General features: G+C 43.5%; 2 protein-coding genes across 2 annotated transcripts; one reads left to right on the top strand and one right to left on the bottom strand.

The window, feature by feature from the left end:
• Positions 1-2,228: 2,228 nt before the first annotated feature.
• Positions 2,229-6,085, bottom strand: LOC148013122 (G-type lectin S-receptor-like serine/threonine-protein kinase SD2-5). Its single transcript, XM_087668500.1, has one exon. The coding sequence runs from the start codon at positions 5,989-5,991 to the stop codon at positions 3,160-3,162; it is 2,832 nt and encodes a 943-aa protein (XP_087524626.1). The 5' UTR covers positions 5,992-6,085; the 3' UTR covers positions 2,229-3,159.
• A 7,835-nt stretch (positions 6,086-13,920) lies between these two features.
• LOC148013121 (uncharacterized) lies at positions 13,921-14,420 on the top strand. The gene is made up of 2 exons (XM_087667552.1): positions 13,921-14,109; positions 14,194-14,420. Exons 1-2 carry the CDS (start codon positions 13,921-13,923, stop codon positions 14,350-14,352), a joined length of 348 nt encoding a protein of 115 aa, XP_087523678.1. The 3' UTR covers positions 14,353-14,420.
• Positions 14,421-15,938: the final 1,518 nt, after the last annotated feature.

Raw genomic sequence — 15,938 nt, 5'->3', positions numbered from 1 at the left:
TAAATCCATCCAAAGAGCAAACATTCTTTCTTAAGAGTCAAGTATCTATAATTCTAGGTTCCTAGACTTGTGATAAGATTCTATCTTCTCTAGAATTTATGTAGAGTTCTCACTTGTAGAAGAATGAACTATGAACCAAAGAGACAAATGGTTACATAAAGTGCAAATACCTTGAGCTATTCAAAGTAGGCACGCGTGATCGCAGTTTTTGGGCAATGAACAACACTCCGAAGTGAGAGATGAAGAAGGAGTGATGTGACACGACAATCGTGTTGGTATTTTACCCCCCTTTTGGAGCCAATGGAAGCATCGGATGGTGGTTTGAGCAGCATAGAGGAAGGCATTGTTTTATATACCTTTTTGTCTACAAGAGATTTATCTTCTCATAATGTAGAAATAAATTGACAAGCTTCATCTCTGTGAGTTCTTTTTCTATGTCTCCTATTTCTTTGAACCCCCTTCTCTTCCATCTATTCCTCTCCTTGAATCTCCCTTCACCTTGCTGTCTCTTACCCCCGTAGTAGAGTTTCGACCCCAAATGCTCCGACAGTGGTGAACCCAATGTGAAAGTCGGTAGCAGGTGTGTAAAGATGGAGGATTCTATAGCTTCAAGTGGTGGTGATTCTTTACAACAGTTGATTGCTTTGTTGCAGCAACAGCAGCAACAACAACAATAGTTGTTGTTACAACAACAGATGCAAACTCGGCAGGAAGTAGAAAGAATTGATTCCTTAGTCGTGAATGCATTGCAGCTGAAACTTTACAAAAGCTGAAAATTGGTGATACAAGCTTTATTTTACCTTGAGAAAGAGCTTGTTTCTTGTAGATGTTGGCACGGCATGGGAAAGCCTTTGCATTTGAGGTAGATGAAATTGGATGTGTTGATCCACCTGACCATAGTTGCACCTATGGTGATCTTTACAGTACCTCATGTGCCATGGAATTTGAAGCCTATTCCAGTACCTCGGGCATATTTTCCTAAGTTGTTGGAGCTCTTGAACGAGAAGATCAGGATGCGGATTTTGGAGCCCTCTTCACCTCCATATTTGAATTCGTGGTTTACTGTTCCAAAGAAGAATGGTTCTTTGAGGTTTATACAGGATTTACATCCAGTTAATAAGGTCATTATAAGGAATGTTGGATCAGGCCCGATAGTGGATGAATTTGCAGAAGCATTTGTAGTCAAGGCAATTTACTCTATGGGAGATTTATATGCATTAGAAGCCGGGATATCACTATCATGAAGGCACCACTTGGATTGGTTAGGATGTGCACACTTCCACAGGGAGCAACCAATTCAATGACGCATATGATGAATGCTATGCATAAAGTTTTGAGGGAGTATATTCCTGAGTTGACCTTACCCTTTCTTGATGATGTGCCGATCAAAGGATGTGATATCCATGAGAAGAATGAAGAGTTAAATGAGTAGGGATGCAGAAGATTTGTGGCTGATCATATTGCTGATTGTGATAGGATTTTGAGCCGTCTTGAAGAAGTGCACTTGACTTTGTTAGGAGAAAAATCAGTTTTTGGAGTGGAGGAAGTATTAGATGTTGGGCACATGTGTGGACCATATTGAAGAAAACCCTCACCAGTAAAGATTGATGCCATAAGCAGGATGCGGGAGACATGTTCGAATATATCCGAGGTAAGAAGATTTCTTGGTGCATGTGTCTTTTACTTGATATGGATTCCGCATTTTGCTCATGTGACTAAAAGTTTATATTAGCTCTTGAGAAAAGGTAAAAAGTTTTGGTGGGGAAAACAGCATACGAAGGCAATTCAGAAGTTAAAGAGCTTATTGATTTCAGCCCAAACACTAAAGAGAGAAAACTATGAGAATGGGCAGCCTATTATTCTCATCGTGGATACAAGCCCAATTGACATTGGCTGGGCACTGGGTCAGGATGATGCTGATGGGTATAGGTATGCCATTCCGTTTAGAGCAAAGGTCCTCAATGAACAATGGTGGTATTCTCAAGTCAAAAGAGAGCTTTGGGGTGTAGTGACAGCCCTTAAGTGTGATAGGGAGTATTTTATGGGAGCTCATGTAGTGGTAGAGACAGATTGTCTACCTCTATTGGGCATGATAGTAAATTGCTCAACCTATGATATTGCCATGTTAGGGTGGATTGCATATATAAAGTCACTTAACCCTGATTTTCAGCATATTGCAGGTAGAGAAAACCCCGTGCCTGACATGCTTTCACGAGCAAGGTTTGAAGATGAAGAGGAGTTGATGGAAGATGAAGAGGATGATATGATAGGTGTTGAAAACAACTTTGTAACAGCAAGGAATGAATATGCTATTATTGCAAGTACAACTCTTGTAACAGGGATTTCAGTAGTAAGAAAAGAACTTACAGCCATGAAGATGAGATGGGCAATAGAGAGAAAGCATCATAAGTGCTATGCTTCAATGAAAACACAAATTTTGGAAGAGTTGTATGAGGATGATTGGCTGAAAATAGGCTAATATCTTAGCCTCATGACAAAGAAGGTTGAATGGTCTGAAGCTGAATTCAAAAGGATTAAAAGAAAATCTTATAGGGTTTTCTTAAAAGATGGATATTTATGGAAGAATGCAAAGAAAAAGAGAGGAGCTCCATCACGTGTTTTGGGAGATAGGGCTTCTCAACAACAAGCGATGCAAGAGTTTCATGAAAGCTTATGGGCTGGACATAGAGGAGTTTGGGGCACATTTGCCAAGATCAAAGAGAAGTATTGGTAGAAGAACATGTACAAAGATGTGGAGCATCATGTGGAATCTATCAGATGTATTCCATGGTAAAGCATAGAGATGGGTTGCAATCGATGTATCCATTGTCTATGCATTACAAATGGGTAGTTGATTTGGTTAGCATGCCTATATGTTTATGGAAGTTTACAGGTTCTTATTGGAAGAAGTCTTTTACAAGTATGGTTGTGTTGGTACGAATGCCCAACCCCTAAAGAAGTATTTTGATTGGTTAATACTTGCAAAGTGGGTATCTCTCATTTGGTGTGTAACCCCCGACCTTGGTCTTACCACATCTTAATTGGAATATGCCTTACATAAAGAAGCATGTGGTCCAAAACATTACATGTTCTAGGAGAAAGTCTATTTCAAGAACCAGCTTATATTGATCATAATTTCTCCTTGGAGATGAGCGTAGCTCATCTTGCAGAGATCTCAGAAGATATTACTCCTCGTGACGAGGTGCATGGTTTGGAGGAATTAGCAGCTTGATAGATGGGGGCGAGAGCCTTGTCAAACCTAGTTCGCAAAAGGTTGGGGGATGGCATCCGAAGAGCAAAATGGAGGCCTTGAAAGAGGTCTGCCAAATCCAGATCTTCCAACTCAGGAACATGGCCCTCTAACATGCGAACAACTGTCTCCATAGAGGGCCTTTGATCAGGATCCTCCAGAACACACAAGAATGAAGTATTCAATAGCAGGCGTGCTTCCCTTATCTCCTCTGCAGAGTCCACTTTTGCGATATTCTTGAGCAATAGTTGGTCATCTACTTGGTGTTGCGTCATGTGAAGGTAGAGCCAAGACGGCAAGTAAACTTCATCTGCCTCACCCATGGAGGGATCAAAGTTTTTCCTTCCACCAAGTATCTCCATGAGCACTTTTCCAAAACTGAAAACATCCGATTTGGCACAGATCTCTACCCGCTCATGGAGCCACTCAGGAGCTAAGTAACCTGGTGTGCCTCTCATGGTCGTTACCACATGTGTTTCCTCCCGGGGCATGAGGGTAGAAAGCCCAAAATCTGAGACCTTGGCTACAAAATCCTCATCCAGGAGGATGTTTTGAGGCTTGATGTCCAGATGGATGATTGTATCTCTACATTCTCCATGAAGATAGGCGAGGCCCCGTGCTGCTCCCCGAGCTATGTTGATTCGTTGTTTCCATGGTAGGCAGTGATCATCAGCTGAGGTCTGTTGATCAGTTGCAAAGAGCCACTGGTCGAGCGAGCCTCTTGCCATGTACTCATAGACCAGAAGTCGATGAGTGCCTTCAGCACAAAAGCCAATTAGACCAACCAGATTGTAGTGGTGGATTGCCCCCAATATCAACACCTCAGCCCTGAACTCCTTCCTCCCTTGCCTTAAACTTTGCAGGCGCTTTACAGCCACTCTCGATCCGTCTTGGAGGATGCCCGCGTACACAGCACCAAACCCACCCTTTCCCAGCTGTTCACTAAAACCTTTGGTGATGGACTCGAGATCTTGGTAGGAATACCTGATTGGCAGCCCCGGCACAGAGGTCCAAAATGTCTCCTCTTCCTCATGATCTGGGTCACGTTTTTTCTTTCTTTTTTGGGCCCGTTTTCTATAGCAAATACATCCAAGAATATTCAAAATAATTACACCCAATGTTGGACGAAATGGAATCAATTCCGACAAGACATAACCAGGTATAACCCCTGTAACCCCTATAAACCAGTTACCCCTCCCCTCATTATGTGTCGGATATTCTGTTTTCAGAAATCCTAAATGGTTAGAATTGAAGGTGTTTTGGAAGCTGCCGATTCGATCATGCACGTGGAAGCAAGAATTTGTGTGAACGTGCCAGAAGGAGGCAACACATGAGCAACATTCGAAAAAGGCATCGATACATGTTTCTTGCGTTTTGAAGCTGATCAGCGGAGAGGAATATCTGTTGGAGAAATAGTCCATGCCAGTCAAACGCAAGAAACCCTGTTGGAATCCGGCCGGCGCTGGGCAGCGGGGCTTATAGGTATTATAACTCTGGCAGCCATTGATTGCAGCGGAGAATACGCTATCGTCGAAGGGCGCATAAAAGCTATGAAAAGGGCACTCACAATTAGAAGGCGGTGTGCAGATTTCATTCTGCCCACAATAGTTGGGGAGGTTGCATCGATTATCACGGAAAAGATCAAGCGTTGGAATCCATGATTGGCTGGTTAGCGAGTAGGCCACCAGGTTCCCATCAAACTGCAATAAAAATACCAAATTCTTGGTGTTGCCAGTGCTAGGAACGTCAGAGAATGGCAAGTCTTGATTGACGCAGCAGTGATCGCAGAGGTCGGGGCTTCGCGCATCTGGTGGCGCCGGATCTTCGCTGGCCTCAAGCTGCAAGCCACTGGAAAGCTCGCTGTCATAAGAGAGATCTGCGCGTAGAAAAGCTTGTGTGGAGTTCCTGCAAGTTCGAGTAACCCCGAGAGAGTCATTGCGGCCGTAGTAGCTCCAGATCCAATAAGGGCTGGCGTTGTAGTAGAGAGCAAGGCCGCCTGCTTCCATGACCATTGTATAGGGACCTGGTGAGGGGTCGGATAGGCTTGCCCAGCTGGTAAGGCGCATGCCAGGTCGCAGGTACTGGCCGGCGACAAGGGCATGGGTGGGATGATCGGAGCTCCGCCACAAGGTGAGGTTGCGGGCAGCATCGAAGAGCACGAGGGTTCCAAGGGGAAGGCTACTGTTGGGATCTTCGATCAGGTCCATGGAGATCATGGCCGTTGATGCGTTGCTAGCTGGCTTGTCGATCGGGGGGGACCAGGCGATGGAGCCGTCCCCGTCGAGGAGGATGAGAGTGCGGGCGGTCTGGTTCAGGGAGAGGGAGAAGCGACCCGACACCGGACGGTCGCGGTTGGCCATCCACACCACAGCACCGGTGCTGCTGCTGGTATTAGACTTCCCGCGGTAGACGATGGCCGAGAGGATATAAGAGAGGTTGCTGCGGCGCCTGTTCTGATGATGATCATGAGGGGCTGGGACTGGGATGAAGAGCAGCGCCGAGCCCAACGTGTTGTGGATCTCCCCTTCACTTGTACTGTATGCACTCAAGCAGTCTACCATGCTCTCATAGTTCTGCAGGTGCAGCTTCTGAGCTCTCAAAGTATCGAAGGAGACACTGAAGTTCTGAGTACTTGCCCCTTCGCTACGACTTATAATCATGATGACAGTGATAAGCGACATGGCACACAGCGAGAACACGGAGGCCACAACAGAGGCGCGCATGGACGTCGTCTGGGCCATCCGTGATATGCATGCAGCGCTTGGCCGTCTGGTGCGGAGTATCCAAGGAGGAGTAAGCTAAAGGCAAAAGGCTATCTTATTAGATCTATGCTTTCTCTAGCCTGTGCCCCAAAAACTAACGTAAATCGCTGCTCCTTTAATACGGTAATACCATCTCAAGCTGTACCGAACCCAAAAGAAAGTCCAACATAGATTGTAAATGATCAGCAGAGATCGTAAATGATCAGCATACTATCCAGTCACGACTAAACCACGTCACCTTCAGTTTCTCCAGGTCCTGCACGTAAAGCAACCTGGACTGGCACTCTTTGTCAAGGCTAATGTCTCATCATCAATCTGGACTCCTTCGGAATCATCCTCCCGAGTCCCGGATAACTAAAACGATATATCGAGTCAAGGTCAAGCAAAGTTTTGCGAGGTTTATAGTACACTCTCCGCCCTGCATCCCCCACGGTATCACTAAGTCAAGTCCTTACATAAAATGGCACATCTTTGAACTTCCATTTCCTTCAAAACTCTTCCCTCATTTTTCTTCTTAGACTCCATCACAGTCAAGTCCTTACATTTAATGGTACAACCCTCTCTCTCTCTCTCTCTCTCTCTCTCTCTCTCTCTCTCTACAATATTCATGAAAACCTGTCTAATGTCAAATGGATTATTTAAGAGGCCATAAAGGTTAAATTCTATTTAAAAATATTGAAAGAGAAAATAAATATAATGATTCGTAAACTCTACATATGCAAGGTCCTTGTTGCAATTAAGCTTAAGGAATTACAAAAGAACTTAGTATCTTCATTGTGGAGGTGGATTTTTAAATATATGTACATTTTGAATTGGTTCTACTTTAGGCACTTTTATTGAGCCACTATGACAACAGATTTTTGGAGCTGATTTTAAAGCACAAAAGTAGCCCGGGATGCGTAAAAGAGCACATTTTTATGGAAAATGAAAGGGTTGCAAATGAAGGAGTTGGAGTTTTTCTAGACACATTTCGATGCCCAGAATCTAATGTAAGTATCCATTCACCAATTGAAATCTGTTGGATCCCCCATTTAATCCCCGCAAGGTTTGGCGTTATGAAGTAGCTATTAAATCCGAAAGTCGGAAAGCATGTGATACAGGCCAAGCTAATTGATTTTGATGCCAGAAAGTTGCTCCTTTAGTTGGATCGGAATTCTCAGGTCATTTGCCACCTCAATCAGGTCGGAACCACTTCGGGTCAACTATGCAGAACACCAAGATTTGAATTAGTTAAGTTTTAGTTTAATGTTAAGTTTGATTGGAGGAAAGAAATGCAATAAATGAAACATGATAAGGGGGAGGGGAGAGAGGAACACTACAACACAATGCCGCCATACACGCGTCCATTACACGCGAAAAGTTACGGGTGCGTGTATGGTCGTTTATACTTACAGCAATATCGGGCGTGTGTATACATGCATGTAACAGCGCGTGTATAATTGCATGTGTGGGCGCGTGTATTTGCGCGTTAAGTCTGTCATAATACACGCTCTGTTACACGCGACACAGAGCCTAACTACAGAAATCCATTTCTTTTCAAAACAGAAAACCATTAAGTTTTAAAAATGTCATTGTGCATTGCAGTGTTTACAAACCATTACAAAATCCCACTACATGCACTTACAACAACGTAATATATTGAAAAATATATCTTCATATGGTTATTGAAAGACAAAGTATACAATAGAAATGTCATGAATTTGGAACAATACAGTGATGGATTGGTTAGGGTTCGATCTCATCTTCAATAAGATCCATCCTTGCCAAACGATCAACATCAATATCCATTTGATCAATTTGTAAGGCTACGATTAAATTTATTCTACTATCGCTATTTTGCCCATTGATAATGGTACCGATGCCTTGATCATTCTCATCATCATCACCATCATCCTCAATGGAAGGGTCATCCTCATGATCATGAGAAATGGCACGCTCATCCTCATTATCATGATCATCTACATTGGCATGTTCGACATCATCTTCTTTGCGGCTTGCCACATCCTCCATATGCTCCATATCAGTGAATGTATTATACATTACTTTGGAACGTGGTGCAATAGGGATGACATACCACCATTTACTGTCATGCACCATTGGCAGATAGATAACCTGCTCAAATACACATAATTCATTAATTAATTAGCATATCAAAAGTCAAGGGGTGCGCGAGCTTAGATATATATGTACGTGAAACACATTTGTAAAAAAATGCATACCTGCTCACATTGTTGTGGCAATACGAGCCTATCTTTCTTTGTTTGCCAAAACTTTGTAGAGTCAATAGTTACATAGCCACTTGCATGGCGTTTTATCGTTGCGTTAGGCCCTTTTTCCACCACGTTCATTTGCCATTTGACATCCAAAACATACACAAAGAAGCGGCGAAAGTCAAGTCTGTATATGTCTTGGATTGTGCCACAATAATCATCAATTTTTCCATTGGCTCCCTCAAAGCTACTAATGACACCGCAATCTTGTGTATTCCTCTTTTCATCTATTCTTTGTGTTCGAAAATGCTTGCCTTCACACCATATAGCATTGAACATAGTGCACTGGACCAAAATATAAGCAATATCTATGTAAGCAATTAATGTGAATAAATATGAAAAGCCAATCACTTACAAAGAATGCAAATTTACATTTGTTCTATGTACCTTTAACATGCATCCTCGTGCATACTCCCATTCTTCCGCCGTGATATGCAGCCCCTCATCTCTCTCTGCTCTCTCCATTTCCTCATGCAACCAATCAACATGAATATCATTCGGAAGTGTTGCTAGATGCTTAGGGTACGCCTTACGAGAGCCATGTTGCCTCCGAAAGAGAGCTCTGTCTGCTTGCCTTTTTGTCTTTGCATCCTCGTATCTTGTAACCCATCTACTCATCACATCACTATTAAGGATGCAAGTGAAATTAAGATCATCAATCAATGTTCTCTCAATTACTTTGCTCTGTCCTTTTCCTTGAGGCACAATAGACGTCATCCTCAAGTCCTCTTCATTGCTCCATAGTCGCGGCAAAGAGCTATCCACCTGATCAAGAAATTCTGATATATATACAAGAGACTCTTGTATCAACCAACCCTCAGCCATGCTTCCTTCGGGCCTTGCACTTTGCCTCACAAAGTCTTTTAAGGTCTTCATGAAGCGCTCTAGGAAGAACATCCAACGGGCATGCACAGTGCCACATAAAGCAATTTCATCCACTAAATGCACAATGAGATGTAGTTGACTTGTGAGAATGGTTCGCGGAAAAGTCTCCTCTACCATACAAACCACCTCCACTGCCATAACACGCGCATCATCCAATGTGGCTGGATCAATTGCTTTGGAACTAACATATCTGAAAAATAAATGCACAGTACGTTATACCTCATGCACATTCATTTTGCAAGGTATAATGAAGGGTGATCTTACATGGGATTTACATACCTCACAAGCTCGCCCATCTTATAAATACATCTTTTCAAACTCCTGTCTGCACAATGGTCGATGCTAGTAGGTAGTATGAACTGCGCACATAAGAGCACATGTATATTTGGGTTAGGGCACTACAAAATTTAATTTCAACCTAAAATAATTGGAAAACACTTACTTGGAGCATCTTGTGCCAATCGTGGGACTTCAACCCATGTAGTTGCTCAACCCCTCTTTTCTTAGTGGTTGTAAACGCTCCCTTCAACGATCTCATGCATCCAGTGGGAGTACGCAAAGTGGTGATGGCTTGCTTTACCTGCTTCTCCTCCTTCTTTGATATAATCCAGGGAGCAGGCGGAAGACGAACGTGCCCACCCTCCTCTCGTGGCCAAGCTTGATGCATACGTCCTGCGACCTGCAAGTCCTCCCGTACGCTAACATTGTCTCTTTTACCAATAACATGTTCCCAAATACTAGATCCCACATTCTTGAAGATGTGCATGGGATCAAGAAGATGGTTGATCTTGAGATGGGTCCAATATGGTAGCCGGAAAAAAATGGAGTACCTACACAAGGGATTGCAGACTGTCATCTTTATTCCAACTTTAGAGACTACACAAAACAAGATTGAAAACAATGGAGATGTACCTGTTCATGCCATCTGGAGGAAGAACATTTGAAGACTCCCAAATACGCTTCCAATCTTTTGCACGAAGTGTCTGTGGATGAATGTTCCTCTTACTAGGAGCATATTTAGGGTGATCTGATGGGAGAAATCGATGATGATTATCGAATATGGTCTTACACAAACCATCAGCATACTCATGTACCAATGAAGGGCCACATATAGGACATGCATGTTTACCCGATGTCCTCAAACCTGTTAAAATAAAAAAAAAGTTAGAATAATAAAGTCAATAGTTATAATTGATATAGCTAGTAGTATTAGAGTCGGGAGGTAGTTAGAATTCTTACCAGAACAATCGCTGTATCCTGGAAAGTCATGCATTGTCCACATCAACACTGCTTTTAAGTCGAAGTGTCGAGAGGAGGCCTACTAATGTCCACTACCGCAACACCTCTCCATAGTTCCTCCAACTCATCAATCAACGGTTCAAGATAAACATCCATATGCTTGACTTTATGTTTCCCTGGAATCAGAAGGGATAACATAAGATGTCCCTTCTTGATCGCCATTGATGGTGGAAGGTTGTAATTCACCAACACAACTGGCCACACGCTGTATGCGGTGCTCTTGAAACCAAACGGATTCACTCCATCCATACCTAGGCCAAGTCTCAAGTTTCTGGGCTCTGTTTTAAAGCTGGGCCACTCATCTTCAATATGCTTCCAAGCAGGAGTGTCTGCAGGAATTCTCCACATGCCATCATCCGATCGATGCGAGGAATGCCATGACATGAGCTCTGCTATGGATTTGCACTTGAACATGTGTTTGATGCGAGGAATTATAGGAAAGTGTCGCAAGACTTTACGAGGTACATCAAAACTCTTCACATCTGTTCTATACCTTGCTTCACCACAAGTGGGACACTGTCGAGCCTCCTTATGAGTCCCACGAAAGAGAATGCAATCATTGACGCATGCATGTATGCGATCATAATCCAATCCTCCAAGAGATGTCACATAGCGCCTCGCTTTGTCTCTTGAGGTGGGTAGTCTATTCCCCTTTGGAAGCATGTTTGATAATAGCCTGCATCCAATATCATCAATTAGCCCATAACCCTAAACCCTATACTGTAAACCAAAAACCACTAACTGAAATTTGCAAGTTACAATGCTTACTTTAATAATGCGTCAAGACTTGCATTGCTCCATCCATAAACTGTTTGTATATTGAGCAGTTCAAGTGAAGCACGTAAAATAGAGAATGTGCACCCTTCAAAAACCGGTGTCGATGAAGCGTTGTAGAGATGCTCTTGTTCCATATCATTGTCGTCCACACCTTTGCGATCATCCCTAAAAAGATTCCGCACCATGTCATCAAACACTTCCTCTTCCACAACTTCGTGGGGTGCAGGGCTATTGTCATCCCTTTCCCACTCATCTCCGACAACAGATCCCGAAGCTCCAGCATCATCTCGTCGACGCTTTGCATGCTCTCGCCGTGCGTATGGCACCATGTTAGGGTGTGGTACTGCATCCTGCTTCAATCACAGTATATATATTACAACGCGCTCCATTAATTTGCACACCATGAGTTATTTTAATACTTTCAATTCACATCTTCTCACCTCTAAACCTGTTTGAATCCATTCTCCATACATCGAGATGTGATTCAATGTAATTCGACGCGCTCGTACAATGCACCCTTGACATCGATTACACGTACACTTGATCCTTTGTGCTAGCCACACGTCGCGATCACGATGACGCATTGTCTCATCCTCACCAGAACTGCTTGAAGAGGATGATGACATGCTATGTCCAAAATAACCAATACAGAAGTAGGATCAGTTTTTAGTGAAATCATACACATCCTATGCACAAAACAATGGATACACAAGAACAATCAGTTTTTAAAAAAAGTATAAACAGTCTCTGTGTCGCGTGTACAGGCGCGTCTACAATGTATTCTGCTGCGCTTTTACACGCGCTTTTACACGCGTGCTTTTCGCGTTTACCTACCGCGCGCGCCGCTTTCTTTCTTTCAAAAGCCCTCTTTCAAAACACTTCTTCTTCTTCTTTCTGCGTCGCTTTCTTTCTTTCAAAAGCCCTCTTTCAAAACACTTCTTCTTCTTCTTTCTTTGTCGCTACAGTACCTCTGCCTCCAGCTCTTCCAAACCCCCGAACCTGCCTCTTCGAACCAGCCTTCTCCCTCTTGGACTACCCAAAAGAAGCAAAGGGTGCAGACAACACAGAAAGGGAGAGAGAAGCAAGAATCAACGAACTCACTTTTCAAAGACTTTTCAAAGAGGTTGGTTGTCGTTTGTTTGTTTTGGCAAATCTGTCGCTTTCTTTCTTTCCACCCGTGCTATGTGTACTTGAAAGTGACAGAGGATAGAATTCACACACATTGTATATGTGCTTAACTATTTATTTCTTGACAAACGACATCCGTCAAGATAGAGGAAAGAGAGAAGAAGGAACCCTTGTGTATGTGTTTAGTCATTTCTCCCTTGATGGACAATGTCCGTCAAGATAGAGGAAAGAGTTTTTGTTTTTCATGAATTTCGTCACTAATTCGAAATGAACTTCTTCTTTTGGCTTATGATCTTCTACTAATTCGATGTTTGGTATTGTAAGAGATATGTTTATTTTCTAGAATGGTAGATATATGTTGTAGGTTATATATTGTAGGAGATATATTGAGGAGATATATTGTAGGAGATATGTTTATTTTTTATATGCATGTTTTGCTTGGTTCATTGAGGCGGAATTTCGACGCTTTGCAGATTCTTCATGGATCCAGGCTCTTCCTCCGATCCGTGGGCATACGCCACTTGGATGATGGAGATGATAAACCATTTTGGGCGCCATCCTAATCCAGTGGAGCTGACAGAGTATATGTATGCCCATCCTCCTCCTAGACTCCCAGGTCACACCGCGCCCCCAAGTACACAAGCCTCTCCACTGCCGTCTACGCCTGCGAGTCCGGCGAGACGTACCCCTGCGCATACACGCTCACCGAGGAGACACACCCCTGCACGGACACACTCACGCACACCCTCCTCTATACCGTCACGTGAGGGCTCACGGCCACCATCACGTGCTCCCTCACAGCCACAGTCACGTACACAGTCACGTGCAGCCACCCCTAGTCATGGCTACTCCCGCAGTACAGATGAGAGCCGACGCCGCAGTAGGGAGAGCGGGAGTGGAGGATTATGCGGCGGGTGCTTTGGTGGGGGGGGTAGTAGGGCACGCGGTGAGAGAGGGCATGGAGGGAGGCATGTACGAGGAGACAGTGAGGAGTCGGAGGAGGCGAGAGAGGTGGAGGGAGAGATTTTCTACGATGTTACGGATAGGGGCGGGGTAGTCATGGATGCGAGAGGGAAAGAGGTGATGGAGTATATGCGGGGGGTAGTTTCAAACATGTATAGAAACTGTTTTGTAAAATTTAAAGATCAGGATAGCCGGTTAGTTAGGGAGGTCCTAGATAGTGTACATAGTCGGTACCCCAATCCCCCACGAGCGACATTCTCGGATGTATGGGGAAGGACGCGAATAAGGGAGATCTTAAGTAATAAAAGATCTCACCTTAAGAAACTCGCGTACGATGATGGGGTGAATGTAGCTGCGGGTGGCTATCCTTGTGAGAAACCTGCCACTGCCCACAAACGCGAGTGGAAGGAGGCAAAGAAGCGCGCAGAGGGAGGCGTGAAGAGCAGGCAGCATGTGGAGGCACGACGGATCCAGATGGAGACCATTGGATCGTCGCATTTCGGATCTGGCGGCGTCGAGTCGTGGGAGGCAGAGTTCGTAAGTAACTTGCCTCTTTATTTGATTGTTTGCCAAATTCATTGATTCTATGATTGTTTTGATCTTACAAACTATCTTGATTATGTTACAGCGACGGGTTATGGGGAGAGGGTCCACAGCCCACGAGACTGGGTATGCTCGCCGCAATAGCAGACGTGACACATGGGCCATCTTCAGAAACGAGGGACGTATTACGAATGCGCAGTTTGACGCGGCCATGAGACCATACGGTCGACAGGTACTTGAAAACTCTAAATGAATGATTTCGGTTTATTTAATTGCATATATATGTATACTTACATACGATATATTTCTTGAACAGGCACAAGCTGCTGATGCTCCTGCCCCTGATGATCCAGCCGCCACTGCTGATGTTCGTGCCACTGCTCCTGGTGGAGGCGAGCACCACTCATCGGAACATACCGATGCGAGCTCCTCTGATCATGGAGAGAGCACAGGGTCCTCATCATCCTCTGATTAGCTTTCAGAATACTGTAGGATGTGGTTGTACAAAATTTTTTTGTAACTGAAGCCATGGGCTTTTTTGCACCTAGCTCCCTATTTGACTTTGTATATATTTGTTCCTAATTAAAGCCATGGGCTATTTTGACATATGGACTCCCTTGTACACAAATGTATCATGTATTGACAATGTATTGAATCGTGAGTCTTGAGTCGTGTATTAAGTTTTAGATAGTAATATTGAATCGTGTATTCATAGAGAGTGAGTCTTGAAATCTAAATCGCTCTTTTTTTATGGTGCAATGCACCAAAAAAAAATCCAGAGAGTGCCTTTGGGTGGCTGGATGCTGGAACAGCATCCAGGCACCCAAAAGCACTCTCTGGATTTTTTTTTTCCCTCTGCGATCGCGTGTATAAGCGCGTGTCATCTGTCAAAATCACGTATATTTGCGCGGATAGTCTGTTAGATTCGCGTGTAAATTTGCAGCAAAACTGCGCAGAACGCGTGTATGGGGTCGTGTATTCGCGCGACTGGCTGTCACTGTACACGCGCTTTTACACGCATGTCTCTGGCCGCGATGATACACGCGCTATTACACGGGCCCGACACTTTTTTTCCCAAGTCATTTTGTGCGGCTAGGAGCGCGGGTATGAGCCCGATCCCTTGTAGTGGAAGGGGGGCGCCATTTTTTCGGTGCCTCCTCAATTCTCCAAAAAATGGCATTTTGGAGCCTATAACCATTCCCTTCTTGCTCTTGGGCCTGAGTTCCATCATTTTTTTCCTCTCCATTGCTTTGATTCTCATGAAGAATGATGTAGTATTTAGCAAGATCCAAAATCAGTCTTTCTCTCTCCTCTTTCTTTCTTGCCATAAACATGGTTCATATGGGCTAAGAGAATGAAGGAGAATGGGTGTGGATTTGTGATGAAATGTGACTAATAGATCAAGGAAGACCACGGAAGTGTCAATGGCTATAGATGAGTGTTGGCGGCTTCCCGTTTTTGAATTATGAGATGTAAGTATGAGATTTTATGAGTAGTTGGTATTCCTCTTGGTTTTATGATACTTGGTTTTCTATGGTTGAAATTGGTTTCTAGTGTTTGAAAATGACTCTTTCTATCAGAAATATCAACATGAATAGCAAGTCTTAATCGTTCACATTTTATCCAAAACACGCAAAAGTGTGGTTTTATACTAAATCATCAATTTTACGAGTTCTATCGTGGCAAATTATGTTTCCATGGAGGAAAATGGAGAGTAATACTAAATCATAGTATTCTTAAGTGGTTTACATTTGAAAATATAGAAAAAATAAATTTTCAATTACAAATAATTATAAAAATAGAGAAAAATTGAGTTTTAATTGAGAAAAAATTAGATATCACATGTGGAGAGCAATGGAAAATTAGGACAATGTTTGTGCAAGTATAATGGAGGTAGGGCATGAGGATTGACCTTAGTTTACCTCCATTTGTACGTTTTAGTGCGTATTTATTGCTTTCATTATGAAGAAACATAAATGAAAACACCTCTAAACCTGCCATCACAAGCAAATCCCTAAAGGGTGGGGAGAGAGGGGGTTTTATGTACTGAATGTGATTCAA

Source organism: Lygodium microphyllum, chromosome 26, assembly GCF_053477565.2.
Source record: "Lygodium microphyllum isolate KBCC chromosome 26, Lygodium_microphyllum_v1.1.10, whole genome shotgun sequence".
In the NCBI taxonomy this organism is placed as follows: domain Eukaryota; kingdom Viridiplantae; phylum Streptophyta; class Polypodiopsida; order Schizaeales; family Lygodiaceae; genus Lygodium; species Lygodium microphyllum.
The sequence above is the reverse complement of the archived record's forward strand: the minus strand, read 5'-3'. Positions and strand labels throughout refer to the sequence as shown.

Excerpts from the sequence above, each read along its gene's own strand:
- LOC148013121 (XM_087667552.1), top strand. The coding sequence starts at position 13,921 with ATGATTGTTTTGATCTTACAAACTATCTTGATTATGTTACAGCGACGG. Across the intron at positions 14,110-14,193 it reads TGAGACCATACGGTCGACAG|GCACAAGCTGCTGATGCTCC; the intron begins GTACTTGAAAAC and ends TTTCTTGAACAG.
- LOC148013122 (XM_087668500.1), bottom strand. The coding sequence starts at position 5,991 with ATGGCCCAGACGACGTCCATGCGCGCCTCTGTTGTGGCCTCCGTGTTC.